Source organism: Octopus bimaculoides, chromosome 8 (assembly GCF_046866305.1).
Source record: "Octopus bimaculoides isolate indiv1 chromosome 8, ASM4686630v1, whole genome shotgun sequence".
Classification (NCBI taxonomy): domain Eukaryota; kingdom Metazoa; phylum Mollusca; class Cephalopoda; order Octopoda; family Octopodidae; genus Octopus; species Octopus bimaculoides.
Window position 1 is genome coordinate 5,793,326 of NC_142935.1, and position 26,835 is coordinate 5,820,160.

A 26,835-nucleotide genomic window follows, 5' to 3' on the forward strand; every position below is an offset into this window, starting at 1 on the left:
TTAATACTGATTAGGAGATTGATGCCACCAGTTGTAAATATTCACCTCAATATAGAACATATTTTTGAAGAATAAGTCACGAGACACAGACGTATATGCGCATATATATATATATATATATATATATATATATGCACACACATATACATGGAGACAGAGAGAGTGAGAGAGATCAGAAGATAGATACACATGCACACACGCGTATATATATATATATATATACATATATATACATATACTTACATATATATTTTTACTTACATACATTTGTATCTACATATATATGTGTGTGTGTTGAGTGTTACAATTTCTATCTCCTTCCTATCTACACAAGATACACTACATTTGATACAGATAGTAACGAATCGAAAATGCTTCAGATGTTTTATTCCATTTCGCCATTTCGTAGATAGTTTTTCATAGAATTCTTTAAAATCGGCGAGTTGTGTGTGATAAATAATTTTCATTTCGCATATCGTATAAATTCAACGATATGCCGTTTAAAAAGAGACACATTTACCATACAATCTGACTCTCAGTCATCCATCTTTATCGCTGATATTTTGTACGGACGGATTAAAAGAATATCTTCGTCAAACAGCCTAGATATGCCATAACTATTATAGCAATCCTTTTAAGGGAATCTTTTCAAAGCTTACTATTTAATAGCGGAGAATTCGAGATATATATATATATATATATATATATATATATATATATATATATATATATATATATATATATATATTTGAATTACCAATTTGGACTGCTGAACTCGACACGCTTTTTTCATCCTGTCTCTGTTTATTTCCTCATTACTTACTGTTGAAGAGCGTAGGCTCGAAACCTAAAAGACATCAAGTACGTGAGCATAAAGCCCATTTATGTAATGCCGGTCGCATTCATCGGCTTTACTCAGCAAAAATACAATACGAAGAGTATTATGTATACCAGTATGTAAATAAAAATACCAGGGTTAACATAGGAGAGTATAGTAGAGTGAGACGGAAGAGAAAGGGTAAGGGACAACGAAGTAAGACTATGATGAGATGGAGACGGAGAGATGTTTATCGGCGCCGCACCTCACGTAGAATGTATATCAGTAATAACAAAAATAATCCTTCCTACAAAAGGAGCAAGACATGAAATTTTAGGGGAGGGGACTGGTCGATTACATCGACCCCATTGTTTCACTGGTACTTAATTTATCGACCCCGAAATAATAAAAAGTAGAGTGGACCTCGGCGGAATTTGAACTGAGGAAGTAAACTGATGAAATATCGCTAAGCATTTTGCTTAACGTGCTAACGATTCTACCAGCTCAAATAATTGTAGTCTTTCTGGAGTTAAGAAGATTGTCTACCTACTCCGGAAATAGTTGAGTATAGAACTGACCTACCATATGCATATGGGAGGTCACTAGCCTGTATGGTCTGGCTAAGTCAAAATGGTTTTTTGTATTCTTCCTTTCTACTTGGAGAGTTTAGATGTAGTTATAAAGACATGCCCTGTTTAAATGAAATTTCCTAAAATTTCTATATCTTTGTGCAGCTGAGGATTGCTCTGCATTTTATATTTCATGTAATGTTCACATTGCTTAAATAAATGGAGTCGCATGAAACGATCGTGTTGTATTAACTTTGGATATCCTTGTTGCTTATTTTGACTTTAAATACATATATGTGTGCGCATGTGTGTGTGTGTGTGTGTGTGTGTGTGTGTGCGCGCGCGTGTGTGTGTGTGCGTGTGTGTATAGTATTTTCCCAGACTAAAATTCAAAATGGACGTTTATATTTGAATATGCTGAAACTGGAAATTTTAAGATTCTATTATCATGTTAGATTGATCGAAAAAGCGTTTACAATTTTATGCATTGATATGAATACATACAAGATGTTAATTAGTCATTAAGTTTACATTTCAAGAAATAACATCCGTTAATTCTGTACCAGCTGTTCAGTTATTTTAATTAATTGCGGTTTTTAGGAAAAGATTTGATATTTTGATACTGCATGGATATGAGGACGAACGTTGTTAACCACTTTAACTAAACTCACAGTCTTTTTTCATTGGAGAAGTCATTAATTTAACGAACGACAGAAAACTGTAAAATATTAGCCAGTGTGTTTGAACGATTACTCATAGTATAGTGAATTATAATCAATAAGATATAAAGTATTACCGATATTGGTCTATGAGAGATAAAAAAAATTATAGTTATTATATAACTATATCCCATTGCATATAAAGGAATTAAGAAAAGCAGGAAAACGGATTATAACGCCATTTTGAAATGTAATGCAAGGAAAACACATCTAATATATTTTGTAGCAATTAAGGAGGAAATGATGTTTGACTAAATGAGGTATTACATTAAAGCCACTGTTGGCTCTGAATGAAGTAATACACAATGAATCGGAATCTTGTTACGCTGTTAGTTCCTTTCAATTCGGCGTCCAGGATTTAGAGATAAATATCTCGTCCAGATGAATAAACGATTGATTGGATCATATCTGTCCAATAGGAAAATCGATACCTTTACAAGTATTGCCCCGTCTTCTACTCCTAATTACAATTTTCTTCAATTCATTTCATTTATACTCGAAGATACTTCGAAGTATTCTTACAGTTACGATAAGAATAACCAAAATCGACAGATCTTATGCAATTGTCGAAGAGGAGAATCAAGGGTTGAATTTCGTAAAGATAATTTGCCCGTGTGGTATAACACCTACGCCTTATAATTATCAAGTCACATTAATAAGGAATAATTGTAATTAGCATTCATTTTGAAAAGAATAATGTAAGTCCTTCACTTGTCAACGGTAAGTAGAAAATATATTATCTTGATTCGTACCTTCAAATCGATTCTTTCATCTGATAAAAAAGAACAACGTCTAAGTTGCAAAACAAATGTTACAGTGTTGTTACTAGAAAATCACGTGAAACAACCAGATTAGTTTTCAGAAAATATTTACCGACGCATATACATTCAGTTCTGGATTTCTACCATTTCTATCAAATCTAGCAACAACTCACATTTTTGGTAAACATATGTAAAGAAAATAAGTGCAGTTCATTCATATCTTGATTATTTTATGCATCAGCCCGTACAACGACTTAAAATTGTATCACCAATTATCTCATGAATTATCATTTTAAAGGACATTTTATAAAACTGAAAATAAGGTGAACCAAATAGTTTTATATGCATAATATCAAGTTTTATATATAATAGATATATACAATTGTTTTAACTAAATATAACAGCAATAGTTATATATATAAAACATTAGTTGTATCTATTAGTTTTATATATAACACTGGTTACATGCAATAGTTCTTATAATTAACATCAGCAAGATAAGTATGAAACTATTGTACGTATTGCGTATATGTAAAAATTGGCGTTACATGGTCACTATGGTAGAGAACAGAATAAAATTTTTGACGGTATTTTGTTATTTCTCTTCACATTCTACCTAAAATCCAAGCCGACCGTTCCTCCGGAGGCCAATAAATAATACCAGTAATATATTTGATACACGTTCTTCCCACTATATCTGTGCGCTCTAACATTATGATCTGTGACAATGTAAGCAAGCTTAAAGTATGAGGTAAAGATAACTAATTCTCAGGGACGAAAGAAATTATGTTTAAATGCTGAGTAGTTCTTTACCGCTACATGAGGAATGAATTAGAAGCCATTTCGGTATTTTGTTGAAAACAGAGCATATAATTCTACGCTCTTGGGTTATCTGGAAATACTCCTTTAGGTAGATCGAAGTCTAGTCCTTTGACGATTGACACGTTTATTTAAGACAAAAAGCAAAACCTTAGATGACGATAAATTTCTACGCTTCCAGCTGTTGAATGCAAGAGTTTCTATGTTCATGGTTCAAATTTTACTAGTGCCTGCTTTAGCCTCCACTGTTCTACAATTAATAAGTTCCATTAATCAACTGAATTCGGTAAATCGACTAAAACCGTTTTCCTTTAAAATACTGTGCTTAGTCAACTCACTACACTCTCAATTATGACAAACATATTTCTTTTCGTGGCTTTTTGTGAATACTGAGAAGTGTTTTAATGTCACTATAAGCCAGTCGGTATTTTTTATGGGCATTGTTGTTAATCAAGCATAGTAAACATTAAATATTTACTAAACGTTATCAGCAAATCTAATAAACTATTTTTTTAAAAAAGCTAATTAGTTCACTGGGAAATTACAAAGATTTATGACCTTTCAAGATTTTTATATATCATTAGCTGATTTGGTGCACTATTTTTCATATCAATTTTATTGGTTTGCTATCATTCTTTTCTTGCTCAGATATTTTTATTTGAGTAAACCTAAATAAAAACAAAAAATGAAATGGTATGAATCATGAAGCAAAGAAAAACTCAATTGTCTTTGCTTCGTTTTCGAAAACATCAGTCGCTATTTCTCTCTCGATTTTGTTAATCACGATAAAAGTAAAAATAATGGACAAAAATATTGGCTTCGTAAGACTTCAACATTTTTCACTCTTTTTGCAATCATCATTTTAATAATTCCAGCAATAAACCATTTACTTCCCCGATACCTACCCCAATATTACCTACTTGATATTTTAGTATTTTCATTTTTTTTTCTCTACATTCTTTAAATAGTGTAGCATTACTACAAATTGTACAGAAAGTACATTTAAGAATATTTTCTTTTTAAAAATGAACTGCTATTACAGGAATTCTTTGTTCCGAGGCTTTGTATTGTTATATTAGCAGATTATGTAATATGACAACCTTTTTTATTTAATCTGAATATCACCCTTAATATAAATGGATATTATGTCATTAATATATTAGTACGAGCAGAACTTATACAGTTTGTGGATATATCCATTCTAATGGATGACTCCGTTATCGTTCACACATCTAAGTAAACCCTCTTTGCGGGATAATTCTACTAATCCATCTTATTCAAGTACAGCCTTCGTAATAGAATGCTCTAATCTAGTTTAATATGCTCTATCTCTATATACCTGAGAACTAATCCATAAATTTATACGCCGTGGTCTATTGTATAGGGGACAGTGCACATGTTAAATTTTCTTGTTTGATGTTATGATTATACACATTTAATTTTGATTATTGTCTTGAAAGACCAAAGTAAGGTTCCTTCAACAGATGTATCAGACCTTTTCCTTTCAGAGCCTTTCTCTTGAAGACAGAACCGCTAGGGGCCTCAGTGTGACTGTCGACGATAACTTAAGTTGGAGTGTCCACATAATCAAGGAAGTCGACATGGCCAGCAGGGCGTGCTCCTGGATCCTCAGGACTTTCCAGTGTAGAGATACTCCAACCATTATCCTTTTTCTACCTTCGCCCGCCCTCACCTTGAATACTGTTGTCCGCTATGGTCTCCCTACACGAGTCAGAATATTAAAAAGCTTGAAGCAACCCAGAGATCAATTACAAAGAAAAACTGATAGCATGTCCGGTCTTAATTACTGGGATCCACTCGCTAATCTCAAACTGTATTCTCTCTAGCGCCGCCGAGAGCGCTTTATTATTTGTACGATGTGGAAATTGTTCCGACAGTATTGCCCAAATGATATCGGTATCACTTTTAAAATCCACCCAAGGCTTAGTCCTCGTGCTATGCGTCCTCTGCAGAAGCGTACTCTCAGAACATCACAACACTAAGACAGAACTACCTCTGCTCGACTGGACCTGCTCTTTTTAACATCATTCCAAAACATATAAAGGAGGGAAAAGATTTCATAACCTTCAAAAAGTTCCTGAATGAATATCTCCAACAAATTCCAGATAAACCACCTATACTCGGATATACTGCTGCAAACAACAACTTTTTAATCGAATGGGCGATGGTGCCTAAAAATAACTATACAAAAATACATTACTAAATGGCTTTTCCATGTGGTGCTATTAAGTTACCTATAGATTGGGCCAATGTGGTCGAAACCTATCTAAATAACTAAGTATCTTATATTACCGACAGCTAAATGAACTAATTATTCTACTTTAAAAGAAAATAGGAAGTTGTTGAATACTATTATTTGTTCTAAAAGAATCAGTTGTAACACGGCTACACACTACTTAAAGATTTATGCATGGGAAATGTTTTCGGATGTGAAATGGCGGAAGATTTCAGAAAAAAGTTTCACAATATTTAATTTTTGAAGATAATATTTAAAAAATTAATATTCGAGAGAAACCAATAAATAATTGTCAGAGGATAAAATTGAATACGTGTTACAACAAGGAATACCACCCACAATATTTAACTATAAAATTTAATTTCATTTGTAAGCTAATTTTCTAAGATGATAAAACAGGAGTTGAAAACAAAATTATAGGAATTAGAATCCAATGCAACTATAGAATTAGTTCACAATGACGAGTTTCCAGAAACGTATCTGATAAAAGCATTCACTACATTTAGAATGTTTCATTATTAGTTGTTTAATTATGGTAATTCTATTGGATTCAGTGTGTCATTGAAAATGGGTGAAACAGTTTTACTTCGCTAATACAAGGATGTATTCATCAATCCATTGATGAGGAAATCTATACCACTATGGTACTGGGTACGGATACACATTTCTTGAACTATCAAGGGAGATAAAGACAGTTTCATTCATTTCCATGGGCACATTTTTAATAATACTATGAATTAATGATGGCCATACAAATGTAAATACTGTCAAGTAGTACCGTTCAATCAATGAATAAGATTCGATTAGGAATAGTTCACATTTTTCAAGAGTATCAACATTGAAACATTTTGACAATCATTCAATTTTTGATTTTGACGTTTCCTCTTGTGGGAAACCAAAATAATATAAATCTAAAATATATCTGATAAACTATATGAAGTGAAAGAAATATAGACAGAGTGTTTTAAGTTGTTGCAGTTGGTATAGCAGGGACATTTCATAAGGAAATAAACCATAATGTTAAATCTAAACCATATTGATTTCGATATGTGAGAGAAAGAGAGTGAGATAGTGAGGAAGTAATAGAGAGAACGGGAGATATGAATGTGTGCGTGTGTGTGTGTGTGTGTGTGTGTGTGTGTGTGTGTGTGTGTGTGTGTGTGTGCGTATGTGTATTGTTCGATCTGAACTGTCTCAGTAAAAGTAAAATTGGGGTAGGAAAGAGATCCCCTTTAAAATGTGACCAAGGATTTCCAACAAACAAAATGAACAGGCCGTTCCTTTAAGAATTTCGTTCTGCGCTAGGTCATTAGTAAACTGAAAATAATATAGTTGGAGTTAAGTTGAATGTATCTTTCAAGATTGTAAGGTTAGGAGAGATTCATTTAGCGGCGCATTTGGATAATATATATATATATATATATATATATATATATATATATATATATATAATTCTTAAAATATTCTGGTGTAAAAAGAGATGAGCAAATACGTTTGATCAAACAAAAATACTAATTATATTTGAGAATATAATTTCACGCGTTTAGCCAGAAATTTCCCTAAACCAGTCAAATATATCGGATCAGCTCTAACTCAAATATCATAGTTCCAAGTTTAACAATTAAACGTTTCAAATATAATAAATCAATATATATTTTCGAAATAATAATGTGATTGACGTTATTGGTTGGGTTCATTATCGCCCGTATAAATCACTATCGATAAGAGATTGAATCGCATAAAGAAGCAAAATTTTCTAGTGGCAAGCCGAAGTTAAAAGCTTACGTAATTTTCGTCTCATGTTCACCATATGTTTGTATGTGTGTGTCTGTATTGTATATGCATATATATGGCATGTATATGTGTACATATGGGAATGCATGTGTGAAGCTGTGGGATTGTGTGTGTGTGTGTGTAGGTGTGCGTGTGTGCTTGTGTTCGTGTGTGTATGTGTGCGTGTGTGCTTGTGTTCGTGTGTACGTCTGTGTAATGAGACAAGCAGAAAATATTTTTGACATTATTGTATGTACAGGTCGGTATTTCTTCAGTATATCAGTAATATAATGAACGTTTCGGTTGTAGTTCGCGATTCAAACTATTTCTCGAAGTCTGGAACTTGTATTCTTTTGCCAATGTACTGAGGAAATGAGCTACCCATCGAAACATATGTATATAAAGACACATAGCTATCAATCTCTATCTTTTCAAATAATGTGGCTCGGGGTCTTGCATTTAGCCTATCCTTCGGAGCGATCATTGAATTTGTATCATATTTGGATATATGAGTTAAATGTAGAATGAATGCTGTGCCCTAAAACTACATGCACTGTATTGTGCATAGCAGGATATTCAAACATATGTATGTATGTATGTATGTATGTAGGTACGTACGTATAATTGTACGTATGTACGTACATATGTATGTCGTAATCAAAATGGTTTTCGTTTCAAACACTCAAAATCAGTAAAAAGGGCGGAAGAACTCAATAAAGAGAACAGCCAACTAACAGCTGTGAGTGAGAGGCCCTTAATTTTTGTTCAGATGACTCTCTGGAAGGAAAACTGATGTTGACTAGTTCTGTCTTGGCGAACCTTGCTTCCAGAGTGGGATTGCCCCTATGCGAGAACTTTGCTCACTTTAAAAGGCCTCTGCACGCATCATCTTGGCTAGCAAGCTCTCTGAACCACTGCTGCAAGAGATGACCATCATTACTATATTTCTGCGAAAGTGTGCAGGTTCCTAGGAGGACTATGAAGCCATGCTACTCATATTTAAGAGAACAATCAGTGGTGACATTGCTCGAAGTTGTGTGTGGGTGTGCGTGTGTGTATATTTGTTTGTGTGTGTATGAGTGTATATGTATGTATGCAAGTTTACTCGTACACACCTAGTTTCAGTTAATTTAAAGTTACGCAGCTTCAATCAAAATTTCAAAACTGTTCTCAACCGTTACAGACGTTATAAATCACCATTTAGAACTTTTAAAAACATCATTCCTCCAGCGTACGCATAATTGTTGTGCATATATTGCCGAATGGATATGCGTATTTGATATTCTCCCCGTGCCGCCACCACCACGACAATGTTTTTTTCCATATCTTATGAAAGTTTAAATACCACCGGGTTTCGATCTTTTCTCACAACAACATAGTATGGTCGATTTATTTGACTAAGACATTCGGCATAATTTGGACTTTCGTCATAGGAATATGAATGCGCAGATGACTTTCATAGCGAAAATAGAAGTATCAAAGTTGCGACTATAAAGTCAATTATTTTCAAGTTGGTATTTATCAGGATTTTTTGACATCAAGCTGTCTGAATGTACTAATGAATGTCTTTGCAAGTGTCTGTTCGTATTCTGGGATACGGTTTGTCTGCCGTCTCAGTACAGTCCAATATTATTACTGTTTATTCTGTGTCTCAGTGTCTGCAGTAAAAAATGATGAACGAGATCTGAGAAGACAGTGCCATCATAGTTAGCCATTGACATGTCAGATAACTAGTCTACGTTCTAATTAAAGTAGAAAAAGTTGTCATAAAATAACAGTATTTCGTAGCGTTTATTATTATACTATATGGGCGTTTGGCTATAGCGGTGGATGTTTTACCAAATTCTGCAGCTAACAGTAGGCGCATGGCAATAGATGTAAAGCTATTAAGAATATTTCAGCAATCCTATTAGCTTGTCGTTCTTAAGCGTTGGATATGGTTTACATGTGTTTAATATGGTGTCCTAGTTTTAAGTTTCAGCCCAAATCTTCCCGCTGGATCATTTGCCATTATTTTATATTATTTTTAGTGTTGATTTCTTAGCTTAATTATCTAATATTAGTTTCGAATGTACATTTCTATGATCATACAAATTTAAAATCCTATTTGAATGCATAAATTGCTTCCTAGATTTTATTTTCAGGGTGGAACTCATTGGATTCGTTCTGTAATCCTGCTTGTTTTATTAGTTTGATTATGGTGACTCCCAATCTTTCCAATATTTTGATCAACAAACCGAAAGCATGCGTCCTTACGCCATCTTGTATTTAGTTTGCATTTCTTAACCTTTTGTTTTCGTAATCCATCTCATCTGAAGACAATTATTAGCACGCAGGAACTCCTGTCCAATTATTCAACGCATGTGTGTGTATGAGTTCGAATTGTGTGTGTTTTGTAAGTAATGTGTTCAAAGAATAGTTGGAGAACGGCGGGATCAGTATTGGTTACTTCAAATTTCGTCTTACACTTTATCAAAGCAACTAATCTCTTCTGGTAACTTTTCATGAAAACGACGCTTATGAGATTTTATGAGATTTAGTGAAGAACCTTTACGTTTCGTGTTTAAACCCGTTAAATGCCGCAGGGTCACCAATGCCTTCCATTATGTCACAAGCACAGAGCGTCAGGTCTCGGTTCTTCCCATTTTCAACAATCGAAGAAGGTAGAGACCAAAGAAAGGTGCGCCATGACCCAAGCTGAAGTACGGCACGCAGGGGAAGAAAAAGGATAATATCAGTGAAGCGGATTTCCCAGGGAGCCTGCCCTTAATAGAATCACCCAACAGGAAAATCATATGAACAGAACTGTAGAAACTAGAATTTTTTTGCATCATCCTCCTGATGCTGGAGGTGTAAGACACACTCCCAACACCAGCAAACCTGTAATATGAAAGTGAACAAGTAGTGTAGACTTTGTTTAGAAAGGATACCGTGGCACACATCTTGTTAGGGTGAAAAACAGCACTCATCCGAAGGAGATACAAATGCCGTCATAAGTCACTTGTAGCATTTACGCACGGGTAATGATCAAATTGGTGAGGGAAGGAAAAAAAGCTAGCGAGGACAGAATAAAGAACAACTAGTATGCTACATGGGGGCTATTCATAGGAGGTGAAAGTAGACCTGGGGTAAGATTGCAGTTCCCCATGTCGTCTGACAACACTGAGTCCAGATGTAGTTTTATGGTCTGAAAAGGCGAAGAAAAGAATCATGATCGAGCTTACAGAGCCGTGAGAAGTGTATGATCAATAGCTTGCCCAACCGTTATAGAGGATGCTTACAGCCGTTGGAGAGGAAAATAGTGAAATGCAAGAGTACGCAGGATGAGAGAAGCAGCAGAAAGAACGTGCTGGTTATGGAGCAATTGAGAGAAGTTAAGCAAGAAGCGAGAAGGATATAATGAGCAGTGATCTGGCCACCTCTGCTGACTCACTAATAGGAAGGTGTTAAGATACAAGGTTGAAACACCCGATGAACGTTGGGTACATCAGTTCCTCCTGGCCGAAGATACATTCACCAAAGATGAATACAGAAGAATCCATCAGCTTTTAGATGCTATCAATATCATTATAATGAATAAGGCTATCAGTTGAATAAACTATACTTTTCACAAAATTTCATTGCATTTTGCCTCATTTAGATATTTCTATTGCATTATTTAAATATTTTTTTAAAGCTTCAGCGGAATTATTTTGTTTGTTTTTTCGTTGAAACTTTAAAAAAAGATATTTGTAATTTAATTCCATTGTTTAGTTTAATGAAAAGTGCATGACAATCGCTCCGCAAATGTTAAAGGAAATACTTATTTCACAACTCCCACAAATTTGAAATACTAAATATTTCATAAACTAGTCCTTTGGCAGGTGAGACATTTGAAACGAGATAGGAAGAAATATTCCGGCAGCTTACCTTTCTGGCAATCAGGATTAGTCCATCCCAAGGCACAACCACTGGTGCAATGACCAAGGATGCTGTTACACACTTCGTCAGGATCTTTACAATGACATTCTTTTTCACAATTATTTCCAAACCGACCGGCAATGCATTCTGTATAAGAAAATAGGAAAGCAATGACAGTATGCCAATGTTTAAATACTTCCTATATTAATATAAACATATATCACCGTTTCTGTTTCATCCAATTTAAATTTGATGATGTACATTATTTAACAAGCAGAACAAGTAAAACTCAGCCAGCTTAAAAAAAAAAGAAATTTCTCAATTTTCAGCATGCACAAGCTTTGTCAAAAATTAAAATAAATCTGGTAACACAAAAGCAGAATGCATTGTAAAACATTGTTTTGATATATCGGTGATTTAAGACATAAAATATAGCTATTAAAAACATATTAGGAGTCATCTAAGCTACTGGTTTATTGGATGCACGAAGCAAATATGGGAATGTAAATGAAAATTTTGAATGTGAATTTGCAGAATATGTTCATTTTAAAATAGTATGAAATACGTCTATATAATTTAATGTCACATTTAGGACAGTTTGTTACCTCAGATAACACTCCATTTATGATCATTTAGTTGATATCCATTTTTAATGGATATCATCGATATGATCATAAAGGAAAATTTCAAACGTACACGTGACGATAACTTAATGTTGAAGTGTCTTGATGGTTGTAGATGAAAAGCAAGTTTTAACGTCCCAGTAAGCAGTGATCGGGTGTTTTATACCCTGGTCGAATCCAAGTAACAACGCCCACGATAACTACTTTATTCAAAAGTATTATTAACTAACACCTTTGTAAAACATTGGAAAGTGTGAAGATGAATATGGTTTAAATGATAAATGTAAAGCAGGAAATCATATTCAGAAACTTTTGTGTACTTCTGTTGCTTTGCTTAAATATTTTGAAGAACAAGAGACAACACTCCAAAAGGAAATACTCGTGGATGCTATAGTATTATAAATCTATATAAATCATTTAGAGAACATTTCTATAAGGTGTATTATCGTTCCATAACTTTATACACATGATATACCAAAACATAGGTGTTCTGGTAGGTGCTGGTAAAATATAGATGTTCTAGTAAGTTTCAATATGTTAGCAAAATAACGGAAGTGATTAATCGATATATGATAGAGATTATTTATTAGCTAGAATTGGAAATCACACTTCCTCAATTATTTAGAGAGTATTGACAATAAAACAAACGATCACCTCACCGGAAAGAGCGACGAAACAAAATGAATTCAAATATTCAGCCAACGTTATGTGAATGTTTGTATATGTTGTGTGTGAGTGTGTGAGTAGATTTTGATTTTTAAAAAAGATTTAAATATGATTTTACTCAATTGCTGATTTAAATTAAAATAATAGATTCAGAAAAATACATCTGAACAATGTCTTTTTAGGACAAAACATTATTCAAATGAAAAGGGTTAATGTATCACAAGAAAAACGAATTTGTATCCAGGACAAAGGTTTTATGAGAAACTACGTTGAACAAGAGTATAATCTTCAATAAAATATCATTAAGCAGCAGATGTATTGATGCATAGAGCAGAGAATACAAAGTGAGGACAGACGCAGATAAAAAGTAAAATCTAAAAAAGTGAAACAATAAAACAGTTCTCTTGTATATATTAGTAAAGCCTTTTTATGGTAAGTTCCATCACATAGACACGTAGCAATGTCGCAATAAATTATGGCAAATGGCGATAAAAATATACTTTTGCTTCTGATCAGGCATGCAAATATATGTAAATAGAGATCATTAAAATGTTCGAAGCAAATAGTAACGAGACTTATTTGACGTAGAACACAAACAAACATTTTACATCCGTCCCCAAAGATGTATGCAAGAAAAGTAACTAACTCCGTCGCTCCTAGAAAAACAGAACAAAACCTAGAACTACGGGGCTTGCAGCATATGTATAGATAGACAGATTGATATATATATATATATATATATATATATATATATATATATATATATATATATACATACATATATAATGTGTATGTATGTATATGCGCATATATTTATACAGATAGATAGATAGATAGATAGATAGATAGATAGATAGATAGATAGATAGATAGATAGATAGATAGATAGATAAATAGATAGATAGATAGATAGATAGATAGATAGATAGATAGTGCTGTACCTGTATGGCCAGTGTAATAGAGTTGTAAAAGTTTATAATCAAACATTTGTAATCAAATTTGCAAATTATATCATTGTTTAGTAGCTTGTTCACGGTTGTTAGTTTGTCATATTGATAAGCTGGTTTCTAAGTTATTTTGCAAAAGTCATTGCTTCCGTTTTGTAAGCTAGTATTTCACACCGTTTTCCGATGGACAATCTTCATTTAAAGTCGTGTTTTGTTTTTTATTCCGTTGAATGAAGTCGCTTGTATACGTACATTCATTTTGTTTTTATTGTTGTTGGCACTTCATCGGTTACGACGACGAGGGTTCCAGTTGATCCGATCAAAGGAACAGCCTGCTCGTGAAATTAACGTGCAAGTGGCTGAGCACTCCACAGACACGTGTACCCTTAACGTAGTTCTCTGAAAGATTCAGCGTGACAGAGTGTGACAAGGCTGTCCCCTTTGAAATACAGGTACAATAGAAACAGAAAGTAAGAGTGAGAGAAAGTTGTGGTGGAAGAGTACAGCAGGGTTCGCCACCATCCCCTGCCGGAGCCTTGTGGAGTTTTAGGTATTTTCGCTCAATAAACACTCACAACACCCGGTCTGGGTTCCAATTAGACTTTTTCCTTTGATCTCTCTTTAGATCACTCCCGCCCCCTCTCCCTTTCGCTCTTTCTCTCCTTATTTTTCTTTCATCGCCAACAAAAATCTTACTTTGTCTATATAATAAATGCGTCCTTTTTAAAGCCTAGCCAGGCTCATGGGCCCGGTTTCCCGGTTTCAATGGCGTATGTGTTCCCCAGCTGGAGGGGACGCCAGTCCATCGCAGCGTTACTCATTTTTGCCAGCTGAGTGGACTGGAGCAACGTGAAATGAAGTGTTTTGCTCAAGAACACAACGCATCACCCGGTTCAGGAATCGAAACCACAATCTTACGATCATGATGCTGACACCCTAACCACTAAGCCACGCGCCTCCACCTTTGTCTATCTACCCGACCCTATTAGTAAGATTTCTATAGATATATATTTTTAATTTTGCTGAATGAGATTCAAACTCTTCTGTGTTGATTGAAAACTGAAATGAGGTTCACTAGTCTTGTGGTGAGAGCCAGGGCTTCTAGATTATATTTCATAATTACGATAATTAACGCTTGATTTAACAGGTTTTTAACTCGTTGATTATGTCGGGAAATCGTTCTATCCAGCCAATGCGTCTGTTTTAACAATGCTGGCCATCTTCTACCCATCAGCATTCGATATTTAACTCCTTACCTGACGAGTGATTTCCGTTGTGGTGTTTCAATATTCTTAGAAAAGTTCGCTTCCAGTTGAAAATCGCGAAAGTCTCACTTGTTGAAACGATTAGTAAAGATTATTTAGATTCAACAAAACTCTCTCTTTCTCTCTCTCTCTCTCTCTCTCTCTCTCTCTCTCTCTCTCTCTCTCTCTCTCTCTCTCTCTCTCTTTCTGCTTCTTCCTTTCTCTCAGTGTATGTATGTGGGAATCCGAACCCAGATATATACCTTCGTTTTGTACAACACCTGTGCATAAACTAAAACAGCTCCAACAGAGATCCGAAACCAGGTCTTATGATTCGAGTAGCGGAGCGCGTCTCACCAGGGACATGTTCTATCAATTGACTTCTACATAAAACGATCAACTAATTAGAGGAGAAAGAATATATTGACGTTTCTGTGGTGTGAAATCAATGAATATATTTGAGAAGAACAATATCGGTGTTTTGGAGCTGTCAAACCGGATGATGTCCTCTTGGATTACATCCTTCAGTGAGTCAGAAAAAAATATTGCAGGTGGTGACAAATAAGTTAAATTACGGAAGTAGGTGGTGTTGTTCTTGTGTGTTTAACGGTGGGGATGCATTAAAAAATGTTGTCAGCGAAACTTTTTATCTCACAACAGTTGCATATAGAAACTTAAGAGAGCTTTGTAGAGTCTGAAACTACAGTGTTTGTGCGTTTTATTCAAGTCTGTTTTATGAGAAACATTATACATACGAATACATACGCACACACGTTTACTCACGCAAACATATATGTGCACACAAGCATAAGCATATATAGAGATTAGAGAGATGGAAGAAATAAAGAGAGACAAAGAGATTATGACTAATTACTAATTGATATGTAAGCTTGATAATTTGAATCGGTCAACTACAACGCTTTCTACCGAGGAATCATTGATTAAACAGGATATCTAATATCTTAGTTAAAAATGCTTTTAGATATATATATTGTGTGTGTGTGTGTGTGTGTGTGTGTGTGTGTGTGTGTGTGTGTGTGTGTGTGTGTGTGAGAGAGAGAGAGAGAGAGAGAGAGAGAGAGAGAGAGAGAAAGAGAAAGAAAGAGAGAGAGAGAGAAAGAGAGAGAGAGAGAAAGAGAGAGAGAGAGAAAGAGAGAGAGAAAGGGAGAGAGAAAGAGAGAGAGAGAGACAGAGAGCGTGTGTGCAAATAGACACACAACACGCGCCCGCATATTCACTGATGGAAGACTCGTTAAATATGTGTTATTCACGAATCTACTTTCTACATCACCTGGGAGTGGATTCTGGAGTTTAAGATTTAGTATAATAGGTAGGTTTCAAATGTTTCTTGTTTTGGTCCTATATCTGTTGTAAGTGAAAAGTACTGAAGTGGGCGGAGCAAGGCCTGTGATAAGAGAAGGAATTTCTCTTCTAGTGTTGTAATGGGAGTTTTTCCTTTGTAGATTTTTTGTTTAACTCCAGTTGACAGCTAAGTCTATAGTTTACCGAGCGTAGCTCATCGTTATTAATATATACTTATATCTCAGTCTTTACCAGTAAAATTTCGACGCCTGTTTTTTTTTGTTTTTATTTTATCGCCCCGGTTGTTCGACGTATTTGTCGGTATCTATTTACTGCCCTTCTTACTTATAGAATGTTTGGCATATTAATTTTAATAACTTATAAATGACGTCACTACCTAATGATTTATATTAATTGTGGATCTGTGAAAACCAGCTTTTTAAGATTGGTGCCGAGACAGTTTGTGATCAAGTGCTCCACTGATTATAATTAGATATCTAAAGCCGGGGTCAGGGTGTATTAATTTTAGATTTCTCATTAGTTTGCCATAGGTAATCCTTTTCCACTAATCTTTAAAACTCATATAACATATGCTGAACAACTTCCACTACTTTTCTGGATTCCACCATGTTTTCAGATTAGCATTGCTTATGCTTTCTACATCGCTGCAGATTCTGCAATATCTCAGGTTTATGCTTTCTATGGAGTTTATAATACAATATTAGGCTTTCGATATCCTGTTCAAAGATAGATTACAACGCGATAACATCTTCTTCAGTTGCTGCTGACATCCAAGGAACTTAAATATTTACCTCTTTTCGTTACGTGTGTATTTATTTCTAATCAACCACTTAGTGATTCAGTGATTAATAGTCGTCTTCTTTTCCATTTAACCAATTGCAAAAAGTAACTCACATTTTAATTTTATTCTGTAACTGTCTCTCATTTGTTCAACTTAAATGCTACATCGTTAGCAGTTATATATAACATTCAGTCAGGAAAACAACTTTTATTGTTTACGTGGGTCTGTGGTCTTCTATACGTACGTGAGCTTCTTTTATTTAAAATTAACATGAAACGTGTTTTGTTCTTAACTCTTTATTTTTTTCCTTTTGAATATGAATTATGAAATTTAGTGAAAATATATTTCTAGAGAAATTTACGTCAAATTCTTACATCATTTTCATTAAAATACCTGCTACTCCAGCTATCACAAAACCTCTAACGGCAGCTCTCGGCAATTATACTTTTTGCAATTTCCTTCACCTACATTTAATATTTGCCACAGTCACCCAGCTTCTCTTCGTTATCCGTTTCCGATTCCCTTTACGAGTTCAACTACGAACAAAACCATATTCTAATGCACATACCATGCATACATATACGAACAAATAATATAGAGTAGAATATAGATTACTTACTGCAATCTTTCACGTTGCAATAGTCCCAGCGCATTTTCCGGTCGGTTGTATAGCACCAATTCTTTTTAGAATCATGAGTCACACGACAGTAATTTTCAGGGTAAACCTTGTCTGCAAAATGTTCTGGTTTGTAAATATCTTGGTCTTCCCATTTTTTACAGGTGTAAAGATTAGCTGTTACCGATTTTTTTCCCATATACTGTTTGATGTTGCCATTGTAGTAGCAATTTTTCGCTGAAAAGGAAAGTAGAAAATTTGTTATAAAACTGAATAAATTAATGAACCAATAGACTACAGACATTTATGGTGCTGTCTGCTGTTATTTAGGATTAGAAAAATGATGAAAATGTTAAATATTTCACAGCATCGAAATCTAAAAGTTATGTTTAGTCACATCACAAAGGAACATACCCATGTTGGATATATGTGATACGATTGATGTTCTGTGTAAGCATAATGAGACTGACGTCTGAAGGAGGAAAAGGAACCTGTTTCGTTTAACAAAGGAAGGACTATTATACTGAGGGTTTATTTCAGAATCTGAAGTCGGTCGTGAAAGAGGAAAAGAGGTGAATGTACCGGGCAAGGCTTGGATTATCTGTGTCGGGGAGAAGTAGGAATAGAAAATAGGAATTTAGATAGAACAATGAGATAAATTATATGAAATAAATACAGACAGGCAGGTGAGCAGACAGACAGATTGGCTGAGGGATTGACAATGAGATAGATAGACAAACAACTGGACAGACAGACGAACAGACAGACAAACTGATAGATAGATAGATAGATAGATAGATAGATAGATAGATAGATAGATAGATAGATAGATAGATGGACGGCTGGATAGATAAATAGATGGATGGATGGATAGATAGATAGGATTTCAAGGAGTTAATGAGTAATTCTGAAATTAATAGATTATTTTCATCATCATCTCTTTGTTGTAATAATAATCAGATAAATCAATAAACAAATAAATGACTACAAAACTAAATCAATCAATAGTGATTTGATATATCGAAGAGTTCAGGGATAGAAATTTACAGGAGTGTTGTGTCTGTTGGATGAAGACCAATCCATGTGTGGTAGGATAAAGAGGTGGACGTAGTGGAAGGGAATAGCTGCGTTAAGAATGAATATTTATGTAGAGAAGCAGAAAGAAGAAAAAGATAATTGTATACTGAAGCTCCACCTCTACTTTATCCGTTAGCGATGTAATGTAATCCATCAGGTTGAATCTTTCGACCTCTCTTCACCATTAAAACTACTCACGCATTCATCCCAAACTGCGTCGTTCCAATGACTTCGCTAAAGAGTCTTACCGTTTGAAAACGAGAGTTATATATTCCACAAACTTTGTGTGTATAATTTCAGGTCAGCCGTATGTAATTTATTTCATTCCTGGTATTAACAAGTTCGCAAGCTGCTTTGAATTTTTTTCACTATACAGAGGAACTGCCACAACTACGAAAAGTAATAAAACGTGAGCGATTCTTCCTGGAATATCCCCCCCACCAACCTTCTGTATTTTCATATTTCTTAATAATTCAATTCTACTCTTCAGTCCTGCTTCCTATGATCTCACTGCTATTTTCAGAAGAAAATTCCAAATTTTCTTATTGATCCCAAGTTCCTCATATACTCCAAAAGCCAACAATGGGAAACATTATTGTATACTTTCAACCCACAGCTATCTTTTTGTTATTCGTATCACACTTTCTATCATTTTACCGACATCCACCAACTCATCATTCTCCTTTGATTTATTTCTTCATCCATTTTGCTCTTCTGGTAATAGTCGCTTAATCTTCTGTTATGAGACCGGTTACTAATTTCCAAAGTAAGAGTAATTGCCTTTACTCTGGGAATTTCCTGCTTTGTGTCTGTCTTAGAAACAATTCTAAGCATTATAAACAGCAACTGTTGTCTCTTGGTAAATACTAGTTGCAAATTTGGACACAAGGCCAGCAATTTCGGGAAGGAGGGTAAATCGATTACATGGATCCTAGTGCTCAACTGGTACTTGTTTTATCGACCCCGGAAAGATAAAAGTCAAAACCGACCTCGGCGGAATTTGAACTCAGAACGTGTAAACGGACGAAATACTGCTACGCATTTTGCCCAACGTGCAAACGATTCTGCCAGCACACTACCTTCGCCTAATAGATATAAGGTCTTCCGGTGAACAAGAAATGTCGAACGTAGAAAAAAAAACTGAATCTAAAGTAAAGATTTTGTAAAGCTAATCAATAAACTTAAACTAAAACCATAGAAATAAATTTAGTATTTGTGTAATGAATTCTGTAGGATGAATTTCCGAAAACAATAAAAAAATGTTTTAAAGCACAAGAAACTAAAACATAAACCTGGATAAAAAAGTAGATAATACATCATCAGTAAGAAATTGTAATTGTAAAATGAAGTACATCACTACGTATTAAAACGAGGCAAACCATTGCATTAGAAAATTGAAATTGAAACTTGAAATCCTTTCAGAATTAAATTTCTCCCTATATTGGGCGTGAAACATGTAACGAAACTTCTTAATTTAAATGAGTATAAAGAAAAACCTGTGATAATACCAGTAATACCGGGAGTAATGGAGGTATTTATAAAAGGAGATGATGAGACAACCATGACGAAATCAACAACTTTAAGATTAAGACTATTTTATTAAATTATGAAATCAAATAATAGAGGCAAAACTGTTCCCATGTTAATTTGTGGTGGGGACATTAAAGTAGGTCGCATAATGATAATTCAACAACAACTAGCAACCATCTAGAAGCCAATTCTACCATCTACTTTGAACCGTGTAACGAGATCAAAACCCACCAGACAATAAGGCAGACTTATCTAGAAAACATGAGTAGTTCGCTACTCACAATTAAAACTTGTTTCTCTCATCTCTGAAACTCTAAGTAATCAATCTGTTAATATACACATACCTATGTACCTTCATTGATTCTGATATTGGCTTCCCGACGGAGTATGCCCAGGTGATGTCTAATGTTGCCAAAGCCTTTAATAAAATCCAGGGTGGAGGACCAGGCTTATCTCGAGAGCCTTCTGCCAACTGTAGCGGCTACCGTCATGAAGTTGAAACAGCTCCTGTACTGCATTTCTCTGGATACTAGCAGGCATTACGAAAAGGTTTGGGCTCCTCCTAGAAGACCTGGAGTACCAGCTGGCCGCTGCCTTTCCCACACCAAGTGTCGCTTGTTCTGGCTGGAGCAGTATAACAGCTAGGCTAGCAGAGTAACGAACGTCATGGAGACCGTCGTAGAGACAATCCAATTGGAGATCAATGAGGAGGGCAGCAGCAACACCAGCAATGAGGATGAAGACGATGATTTCTTCAGCAACATTACTCGGTTCCAGTAGAGCAGGAGCCACAGGTCATTGAAGTCCAAGGTGCAGAAATTGGTGAAGACCTGGCTGGAGGCCGTCTCGAAGGAGGTCTTGACTAAAGTCACATTTTTAGGTGAACAGGTCAATTAAGACCTGTTCACTAGGTATAACACTGCTATCCCATCCAGTGCTGCAGTTGAACTCCTAATGTCTATAGGCAGAGATATTTTGAGGGCCAAGCGAACCATTCTGTCAGGTGGTAAATGTGAGAGGCTGATGCTTTTGAAGGGCAACCAACATCACGTCGATGCGATAGAGAAACCAGAGTAAGTACACCTTGATCACCATCTGATCTTCGCCTGATACCTACGCTCTATTATACCTTTTTGATTCGTTCCATGCTTTTTTATATAGTAAATAAAGTGTATGTTGACTGAAAAACTAATGTTTAATTTAATTTGTTCATTTAATTATTTGCATACACCTTGATCATAATCTAATCTTGGCATGTTATACCTTTTTAGAAAGCTTTATGTCAAAGCTACAAGCTCTTTAGGTCTGTGTTTAGGGACCTTAGAGTCAAAAAACAAAAACAAACCGAAGCTAAATGCAAATGATAGAATTTAGCGGTTATCAGTTAGCGTTAGCTTCCGCTAATTTTTTAACTGTTCAGCGGTTTAGCGTTGGTGAAGCTAACTTTTTTAGTTAGGGGATTAGCGGTTAGCGAAGCTAACTTTTTGATTAGGTTTGTCCACCACTGTTCAAAAGCATTAAAAACGACATCAAAATTAGATGAGCGTCAGGTAAGCTTCTGCGTAGTGTTATGATAAAACATCTGAGAAGCGTTCGTCGTAAGACATTAACACGTAGCTGTCATTAAGTACAAGACTTGTCATCAAATCCATATTACGAGAAGCTCATTCAGTTTTCTATTCAAGTAACAAGTTACGCCTAACTTAATTAACACAGTATCAGAGAGACATTTCTTGTGTTGCACGGCAACTAAAGCAAACATTTGTATCGATGCTCAACATTAAGTACAAATAAGGACCAACGGCCTCTCAATGTTGCAATGGCGTAAGTTCTGTTTATGGAGACTCAAGTGTTTTCGTAATTGGTTGCTAAGTTGCAAAGAAAAACTCTCCGTCTTAACTTTCTCTCCTACTTGTCGGTGCATTTGATAACATCAAAACTATCTATCGATCGTAAGGATTATGCTGAGGACTTGTTTCACTGACTGATAAGTAGCTGGACGTCTAGATTGAAGCAAGATGTTAATGAATTTTTATTCAAGTCAATACGAAAATATTAGTTTATCTCTTTGTGGTTTGCCGAAACAAATGATTGAAATTAGTGGTGTAAATATCGAACAAAGTAGACATGTAAACTATTAAAACAAAAACGTCGTCGTTCTAAATGTACTCATTTAAACTTGATCCACGCATCGCATTGGAAGTCGATTGGTAGTCAACAAGTTTGATGGCTGTCACTTTCATTTGTCACTGAATATCTTGCCTTAACATTTATCTTTTCAGCATGAGAAGACTTCGTTATATAGATACAAGTTTCGAAGCTGCTGTATAGTTTTATTTTTTTAAAGTGTTTACAGTTCCTCCAAATACATAAAATGATATCTTTTAACATTAACTAATTGAAATATGGATTTTAAAATAAATCAAAAATAAAAATGCTGTCATAAATAAAAGAAATGTTTTGAATATTCAACCCTTCGTCAAGATTTTGCAGACTAAAGTTTATTTTTCGAAATTGAAAGCCTTGTCATATCTTGTCTTGTACGATGTACACAAACACAGAAGTAGTTGAAACAACTCGCTAATTAATTCCAACGATCCCACATTCACTTCTTTCTCAAGTGTAGCAAAAAAGAGAAAAGCAGAAAAGCAGAGACGTGTAACCCTAAACAGTAAATGAATTCACTGGCCTATATGACAATAACAACAATAATTTATATCAATTAAACTTGCACTAGTGTTGCCAGACACTGCATTTCCTAAGGTTGCACCAAACTATTTTCAAAGTAAACCCATGCAGCTTAGGAATGTTGCTGAGGCGAGTAATGACTAAATCTGTCATATGACCCCTCCACACACACACGACTCAGTGGCATGTGAGATCGATTCAGTTCATATCCATTTTCAAGGTAGTTCTGGTCCATGCCGTAAAGAAGTCAAAGGACTCAGTAAAGCATTAAGAGTAAGTTTAGAGATATAACACTTATATATAGACACACATTTACATACATACATACATACACACACACACACACACACACACACACATATATATATATATATATATATATATATATATATATATATATATATATATATATATATATATATATATATAGGCACTCGTACGGACTTAGGCACATAATATATATACATACATACATACATTCAGGCATGCATGCATACATACACACACACATGCATACATACATACATACATACATACATACATACATACATACATACATACATACATACATATATATATATATATATATATATATACTATATATATATATATATATATATATATATATATATATATATATATATATATATGATATATATATATATATATATATATATATATATATATATATATATATATATATATATATATATATATATATATATATATATATATACCGAGCAAACTGGGGTGTAAATGGATGGAGTGTGTACTAATGCCAACATTTTCTGGTTAACAATGGCTGGTTGAAAAGCGTTTCGAGGTGTCTTAATTTGCCCAAAATTGAATGACCAATGAATCTGCCGATGTGGATAGACAAGCCGATTTTTCTGCGGAACTGAAGAACGTTATTCCTGAAGAAGGTTGTACTCCAGAACACCTGGGCAAAGTTGAGGAAGTATGAATTTTTGCAACTCCATGCCGGTTAGGAAGTATATTTCTGGACATAGAAAATCGGTACCGGGCTTGAGATGCGAAATCTTGAAACGAAAACCCGTCCCTTTTTATTATAAGTGGTCTTGATATGATAAAAAATTAGAAGACATAATCCTTTCTACTGGTAGCACAAGGTCTCAAATTTGAGGAAAGCGATTAAGTTGATTACATCTACCGCAATACGCAACTGGTACTTAATTTATCGACTCAGAAAGGAGGAAAAGCAAAGTCCACCTCGGCGGAATTTGAACTCAGTACGTAAAGACAGACGAAATGCCGCAAGCATTTGCCCGGCGAACTGACGACTCTGCCAGCTCGCCGCCTTGGAAGAAAATCGAAGGAAAAGACAAAACAATTGGAGATAGCTAAGACTTGGAATTGGGGCTTAGGAAGCCTCTATGAGTATACTGACAGAGCTGACAGGATAAATGTATCATGCAGAGAGGATGTGCCTAGTCGATGAGTACTAGGGGTGGGGTTCAGGAAAGATAGCAACAGAAAGCAAAAGGGAGAAGAAAGAAAGTTTATTACAGTTTGCAATATCAATGTAATGGGGATGTCGAAGACGGCTTCAGAAATATCGGAAATGGTAAAAATCATGCCCAGAACGAGGTGGCAGGTGTTGACTTTAGAAATGAAGACAATAAATTGTTCTCTGTTTTATCGCTATAAGGAATGCACGTTCATGGAGGAGACCATAAAGGACTGAAAGAATACAATGGTATCGATATAGCTCACACTGAACTTTGACTAACTTGAGCTCATGCTGGTAACCAGCGCCACATCGGAACATGTCATTGAGAGTAAATGCGAGTTCAGCGATATGGAAAGAACTTTTGGTAGCATAATTCTGTTGAAATATACTGCTTTCGTTAGTTTTGAAAATAATGAAGAACTTCGTGAATAACTTTGTCGTTATTAAGCTGGTAATATGCGTGGGCTGCTGAAAGCATTCACATACCTATATTAATAAATATGATAAGTCATATCTTATATTGTTGTAGTTAATTCAAATATTTAATTTTAAGATAGAAAACTGCTTTTTGTTTCTTTACGTTTCATATGTGACCAATAACTATGATGTTCTATGCCTGAAAATGCATTAAGTAGATATATAGACAGTTGTACATAGAAGAAACATTCCCCATACATATACAATTTCGTACATTTCGTATATTTTTCTCTATCTATGGGGTGGCGTGGGCGTGCACAACAGCTGTGTGTCAGTGTAGATATTCAACTATTCAAATGAAAGAGGCATTCTAAAGAAAACTCAGAGTAAGTACCCGAAACGTTATCTCCAGGAAGGAAACACATTCGTTGAAGCGTGAATATCATTGAAGAGAAAACATTTAATGGAAAATCAATGTCGGCCAAGCAACAAGCTGTCTGGAAATTACAAAAGTGGAAACCATTGAAAACTTTGAAAATAAATAAATAAAACTAAACAAAGGCTATAAAACAGAGATAATAAAACATGGTAGCGTATAGAATTCGTAATCATTGATCTTGGCCAACTAAAGCAAAGTTTATGATCAAATAAGAGATGGTGTATGGATGATGACGAAATAACGAGTGAGGTTAAAAGAAATCACAAGTACAGGATGAGATTTTGTCTAAAAGATTTTTAAAAAAACAAGATTGCAAAAGCTTACATAGTGCAAGATAACAGAGAATGCAGTGTTTGATGGATACAGCGCAAGTTAATTTGTGAAAAATTTCTAATAACTGCAAAACACCAAACTGCAAAATTCTAAACATTTTATAAGGCACATAAATTCACATACAGACATACATACGCGTATGTTTCTCTTAAGTGCATGTTTGTGTAGATGTCTATATTATACGCAAGTGTATGGTTATAATTGCGTCTGTGCCCATGTGTACATGTATGTGTGTGTGTGTTTCTATATGAGCACGAGTTGTTGTAACACATTTCCAGATTTTACAATAAGTCTCAATGCATAAAATAATTATAACTTCTTAGACATTAAAACGTGAGTGATCTCTGAGAATCAGACCCATATTCCTTTGCCTAAACTACTTTAAGCCAACATTGGGAAACAGTGGCCTACATTTGGAAACAGTGGCCTACATTTGGAAACAGTGGCCTACATTTGGAAACAGTGGCCTACATTTGGAAACAGTGGCCTACTTTACAATTATTTCAGTTGGAAAGTGCTTGCCGTTATAAGGTCAGACTATATGTAATCGGTGTGTGTCATGGTGAGAAACTTCTTGAAACCGTCTCTGAACTCAGCTAAAATACGATTGATGAATGAGTTCACGAATAAGGTTCCTCAGACTGTAAATCTAGGCAATTGTCACAGTTTAAAATTCATTCCTATCCTTAAGACTATACGTATTCAGTATACACATGACCAACCGGCCTGAAAACATCGTTTAGAATAACAAGAAATGAAGAAGAAAGAAGATTAGAAGATATAAGGATATAAATACTCTATAAACCATTCTGGCTGTTTGAGGTGAAATAAAGGAACTTGCTTCTACTCATCTCAAAACCTCCTACTCATCTCAAAAAGTAAAGTTTACGTGATTTGAGTTTAAGGAGAAATTTGTTGCTTATATTCACTAACTTACCGATTCTTAGAACCAATGAAAGCTCATTTAAGAGGTTGCTTAGTGTGCTAGGAATTACAGAAGAATCATCCTCGATTCACGTCCTACCGATTTAAAAAGAAAAAAAGAAACACACCTTTAATCATGTA

At 34.9% G+C, this 26,835-nt stretch overlaps 1 protein-coding gene across 17 annotated transcripts in view; it reads right to left on the reverse strand.

Moving 5' to 3' along the window:
• The window catches only part of LOC106878895 (receptor-type tyrosine-protein phosphatase kappa), a 594,862-nt gene that overhangs the window by 270,060 nt on the left and 297,967 nt on the right, over positions 1-26,835 (reverse strand). For all 17 annotated transcript variants that reach the window (XM_089356042.1, XM_089356041.1, XM_089356040.1 and 14 more), the window contains exons 3-4: positions 17,819-18,052; positions 11,625-11,762 (exon numbers count right to left, since the gene is read on the reverse strand). In XM_089356042.1, coding sequence (XP_089212168.1) covers positions 11,625-11,762; positions 17,819-18,052 — 372 coding nt within the window. The remainder of the gene's footprint in view (positions 1-11,624; positions 11,763-17,818; positions 18,053-26,835) is intronic.